General features: G+C 37.0%; 1 protein-coding gene across 1 annotated transcript; it reads right to left on the reverse strand.

Annotated features, from left to right (window-relative positions):
- Positions 1-433: 433 nt before the first annotated feature.
- On the reverse strand, positions 434-4,928 carry LOC130944746 (probable pectinesterase/pectinesterase inhibitor 61). The gene is made up of 3 exons (XM_057873242.1): positions 3,634-4,928; positions 2,474-2,610; positions 434-1,358 (listed from the first exon to the last, which is right to left on the reverse strand). Exons 1-3 carry the CDS (start codon positions 4,626-4,628, stop codon positions 658-660), a joined length of 1,833 nt encoding a protein of 610 aa, XP_057729225.1. The 5' UTR covers positions 4,629-4,928; the 3' UTR covers positions 434-657.
- Positions 4,929-5,711: the final 783 nt, after the last annotated feature.

Here is a 5,711-nt window from a genome sequence, read left to right on the forward strand (position 1 = left end):
ATAAAAATTTTACTCAGATCTATTAATTGTTAAATAGTGTAGCCATATATCGTAGTTCTCAACCATTTTGTTTTTCATTTTATTCTTTATTCAGTGTCTAAATATTCATTAATTAGCAAAACACATAAAAACCGGTTATTTCAAACTTCAATAATTTTGGAGTATGGGATGAACTAATTTTTGCTTCCCTTCATCTCTAAATTAAACCTCAACCACTATTATTCTCAGATTTTCCGTCTTTACGTAACAACAACAACTACTAATTCTAGTATCCGATGTTAGACAAACATGAGTCTTTTTACTCCATCAACAATAATAATCTGGTGGCCTTCAAAAAGTCAAAATCAACAAACTGAAATGATGATCATTTCTCAATTGTCAGCGAAACCAGGATGCTACTACTTCTTGCTAGTGGACAACTTGGACTTAAAGATGAGCAAAAATAAGATCTATATATATTATTATATTAAACAATGTTTACACGTTACATTTCTTATTATCATCATGGGAAAGACAAATAAAAACATTATGCCCCAAGGGGAAAGAAACAAAAAACATACCACTATTTTTCTACTTTAGTACAATTACAAATAAAAATTATAATGCCAAATTGGGTTTGTCCATGTGCATTGTGAAAAAAGATTGAGGTTCTTGTTTTCAGGTTGATAGGCCAGAAATAAAGGCCACTCCGGTGGACGGCAACCACGAGGAGCCTGAAATGAATTGGCCCACCGTGAATCTGCTTGCTTCCACGGTGGACGTGATGATCCGATACCCAGCCCATTTAACCCGTTGACCGATGGCAGCACCCGGCCCAAAATTCATGTACTCACCGTAGTAACACGTGTCCAGTGCAAAATTGCTTGTGTTCCACTCTAACCATCCACGTGGATGCACGTGATCACCGATGTATGATATCATGTAAACGGTCCTAGCGTACATTTTCCATGGACGGCCCAGATATGTTGGGAAGCTACCCTTAGATGCCTGGAGATCTGACGTGGCTAGGATCCGACAGTTATGGATCGAAATGCCTGTGTTCTGATTCGGGTCTTTTCTGTTTTGGGCCGTTATTGTGTTTTTTTGTTGGGGCATGGGCTTTCGAGCGTAGAGGCTGCAGTTCTGGAATACCACTGCGGCGTTGCCGAATATGAAGTCTACGGTACCGTATATGTCGCATTCTCTGAAGAATTGACGGTTTGAGTGAACGTAGCATGTGTCTTGGTAGCCTATGACGTTGCACCGGTAAACCACCGCGTGGTCTGAACTGAGGCGGAGAGCCACCGCTTGGTGCTTCGCTGGGCCCGCGTAGTTCTCGAATGTCATGTCTCTTGCGATGAATCCAGAGCCACTCGCAGCTGCAGGAATGAGCTAATAATTAAGTTGGTGGAATGACGATACTCATGAGTCATGATTGTTGTTGTTAGAGGTTAGTTTTGAATATAAAAATAATTTTTTTTTTTTGGGTGACTGATTAGAAAAATAATTTGGTTAACTTGTATACTACAACAAGTAACAGAAAATGCTATTGGTTGTTATTTATCTATTTATAAATTTGAGTTTGGCAAAGCTCTGTGCGTGTGACCCCCCCCCCCCCCCCAAAAAAAAAAAACCAAATAAATATTCAATAATTTGGTTTTGCTACTTTAATTTGGAGCCATTCGTTGAAGTTAGACTTACCATCTGAATTAATGGTTGCGTTATTTGATGATAGTTATAGATCATTAAGTACATTGATCATATGTTTTGGTGCGACAGAAGAAAATGTGTTGCGTAAAAACGCTGCAGTCCCATGCTTTGACTAAACATTTAAATAATACACAGTGTGTTGAGCCATGTTACTCTAAACTCAGCTATTATATAGTTTACCCACGCACCTACCTAATCACATGGAAGCCCATACAACAGAAATATCTCCTAAGTTATCTACTTAATTATCTAGGAAATGAACAATGACCTCAGCTTTAACTAACTAACTAACCATACTTGATTGCGAATTTTAACAGTTTTTCACATTGTCGTTTTTGAAAGGTAGCTAGGGCCTAGAGGGTTACTAATTTACTATACGTGTATACTGTATACACATGAGAAATGCACACTGATGGTGATCATCAAGATGAAATTTGACTTTCACATAGACTAATTAAAGAGGATTAATTGTAATGGTACAATTTTCTTTTGTATTGCCCTGAAATGGAAGTGGTATGGGGTGATAATCAAGTCCTAAATTACCAAGGTCCTAGACAGCAGGGAATCTTAAAACATGACAGCCTAAAATAGCAGGCCACGTGCTTCAGGTACGGTTCTACTTCTACCTCGTGTCATGCATGGATGGATTTGGACCTTTCCGTTCACATAATTAAAACTTTTTTTTTTGCTTATTCTTCCTAAGACAATAGTTATTGTAAACAATAATGATTAGACAAAAAGTGCCATAATAAGCAAAAAGATGAATGATGAAAAGGGAATTTACCAAAGGATGCAGTATGAAATGTGGTCATTTCCTGCAAAACGTTTCTACCGCCCGTGATGACCGTCTTGCCCTTGCCGTCCCCAATGATCATGACGTTTGTTTTCTTCCGTCCCACCTTTAAATTGTCCTCTTCGTACCTGAAATTAATTGTAAATACATTTTTAATAATGTTAAGAAAAAAAATAGCAAACAGCAAAAATTTGTCTTATTTAATATTACAATAATTAATAAAGACTAGATAAGTTAATTTTAGTTTATTTTAGCTAAATTTATTTGGCTACTAAACATTTCCAATAAATTTTATATGATGGTTTCATCAGAAGAATAATGTTGCGTCACCTTGCTTTATTCTTATTTATATATCGGTTGAAGCATTGACATCATTTAGATTCGGAGTTGTTAACATCCAAAGCTAAATAAATCAGTTTTAGTGGATTTTTATTTATTCTTTAACATGCCAAAAATCTATTAATGAGGGATAGATGCTTCGAGGGATTAATTAAAATATTTAATACTAATCCAGTACTCAGCTCCTGCCTTTAAAAAAAATCACAATCACACACAATATTTGAGTCACATGATTACAGTTGCGAGTAAGTGCATGCATGATCATTAGTCCTCGATAAGTCAATGAAGCCATCACTGCCGTGACCGTGATCCTCCAAAGTCTTTTTCAACAATCACAATCTTACTATAAAGTATAAACTAATAACCGATGATCACCGTCACTCAAATTTATATGCTACTCTACTCAGTTAATATTAAAGTTACTATTATAAACTGAACCAAAACCATTAGCAAATAAGCGGTTATTGGAATTTAGAAAGAGAAGCATCAGTAAAAAAGTATATATGATGAGAATCTTTAATAATAATAAATAATTATGGTTATTATTAATTACAATTTGAAATAAAAAATATAAATAAACAATTCCTAATCAGTCAATTTTAAATTATTATAATTAATAATTATTAATTTTATATTTTAAAAAATAAAATTTAAATAATTATTAATTAATAACAATTAATTAATATAAAGTATAATTTAAAATATTTTTTTAAATTTATTTAGCTCACCTAATTGTATAGTACAGAAAAATAAATATAAAAATAAACCAACCAAAACAAGTAAGTAATTAAAAAGATCAGTGAATAATTTACCTTCCTGCCTTTATGTAAATAACAAATCGCCGGTTACCGTACTCCGGAACCTTCTTAATGGCTTCGGCGATGGTCTTGACGGAGCCGTTACCGTCCTTTGAGACGATGACATCCGCCTGTACGGCCGAAACCGGTAAACTCAACAACCTCCTATCTCTTTTACTCAGCCACTTAGGGAAATCCTCCTTCTCCTCCACCTCTTCCTTTCGCATTGCCATCAACCTTCGCCGGTTCTGTATAGGGACACCGGAGAAGTCGTCGCCGGCACCGGAAGCCGAGAATATCGCCAAACAGTTACTCACCAGCTCCGACAAGTCCTTCAGGTTGTTCGCCATCTGGCTCTTCACGGCGCCGGAGGCGCCTTCCATCCCCTCGGCACACGTCTCCTGGTTTGTAAGCGCGGCGCTCAGCCACGTGAGCACGTCGTCCGAGGACGATCCAAGCGGTCGTACAGTGCCGCCGGGAGATGCGCCGGAGGGAGAGACTGTAGTGAGAGATCTTGCTATGGCGTCCACGGACTCGTCGAGAAGCTCAAGGCAGTCGTCGTATGCGGCACGGGAGCGTGGATCCATGGAGGCGTACACACCGGAGGAAGAAATCGCAGCGGAGATGTAGAGCGCTTTACTAAAGTGCTGCAGCGTCATGTTGAAGGAAATGTGGACTAAGTCCCGCTCCGTCGCCGCCGTGGATCCCGGAAAATCGAGAAGCGAGTTAACGCAGAGGTCCGGGAACCTTGTCCTGCTGCAGGTGCGTGAGATGGCCTGCGTCGGTTTGCCCGCGAGAGTAGGTTCCTTTAATCGTCCGTCGTCGGTGGAAGCGCGAGATCGGACGACGGTAACAAGTACGGCGGAGATGGCAGAAGCGACAATGAGAACAATAGCAAGAAGCGAGAAGAGTATAATTTTGGTGTTGGCAGTTGTAGAGGATCTCGGCCTATTAACCGGAGTTTCATCGGCACGAGATAAGTCAGTAGGACCAAGCCTCCCGTACTCCATTGTATAGAAAGTGTTTGTGATAATGCCAGAGAGAAAGAGAAAGTGAAAGTTATTTGTGATAGTGATGATGAGAAATAAGCAAAACGGTGCGGTTTATATAAATGACGGTGGTTAAGTGGGTTTGAGTGAGTGAGGGGAAGCTAAGGGTGTTTGGTTGGTGCGAAGTCGATGTCGCGGGAATTAGCTGGCTGCTACTTGAAGCACTGCTGCCCACTGGATATGAGTGGAAATCAAACAAGGGGGGTTTTCTACTTTCAAGCTTCTATTCCTTTCCCACACTTCTAATAAGTGTTCTCTGTCTTCTTCTGATCTGTTTCCCCCTCTCTCTCTCTTATTATTGTTATTGTCTTAATTAATCCATTCTCAATCTTAATTAATATATTAGTAGCTTCATTTTGCAAGAAAAACGACGGACATACATACATATGCATCTGCACATTATAGGAGGAGTGAGACTTGATTTCTTAATTTAGGTGAATACGAAGAAATTATGTTATTTAATTCGTTGGCTTGAACATGTTCATCTTAAATTAAGCTAATTAATAATTATTACTTTTGAAAATTGTTATATGAGGAGTGTTAGGGATTAATAAATTTTATAATTTATAATCATTAATTAGTCATTATTAGTGATTTTAATAATATGAGATTTTATCTAATAAAATAAAATTATCCACTTTATTTTTACTGGTTAAGTGTTGGTCAAATTTTAATAAAACGTTGGTCTCTAAACTTTTCCTTGTTATATATATACTATTTTATATATCTCTCTTGTATATTTTTATTTTAAAAAAAAATATTAAAAAATGAAACAAATATAAAAAATTATAAAATTATATATTTAAACAATAGTGTAAATATTATTTTTCTTTATTCCACTAACTACTTCTGCAAGTGAATTCTATTATTTAAAGTCATCCACAAAATTGATTATACCGTCTAATTATATATGTGATTATTATAATTTTCTTAAAGCTTTAGTTATCATGCATCCTCATTAATAAGAAGTACGTGCATATATAAAGAAAATACGTGTTCTTTCACCCCCGTTATAACACAATAAGGTGCGTGTGGTTGTGCCTC

This window comes from Arachis stenosperma, chromosome 8, assembly GCF_014773155.1.
Source record: "Arachis stenosperma cultivar V10309 chromosome 8, arast.V10309.gnm1.PFL2, whole genome shotgun sequence".
NCBI lineage: Eukaryota > Viridiplantae > Streptophyta > Magnoliopsida > Fabales > Fabaceae > Arachis > Arachis stenosperma.

Excerpts from the sequence above, each read along its gene's own strand:
- LOC130944746 (XM_057873242.1), bottom strand. The coding sequence starts at position 4,628 with ATGGAGTACGGGAGGCTTGGTCCTACTGACTTATCTCGTGCCGATGAA. Across the intron at positions 2,611-3,633 it reads ATTTACATAAAGGCAGGAAG|GTACGAAGAGGACAATTTAA; the intron begins GTAAATTATTCA and ends AATTAATTTCAG. Across the intron at positions 1,359-2,473 it reads ATTTCATACTGCATCCTTTG|CTGCGAGTGGCTCTGGATTC; the intron begins GTAAATTCCCTT and ends TCATTCCTGCAG.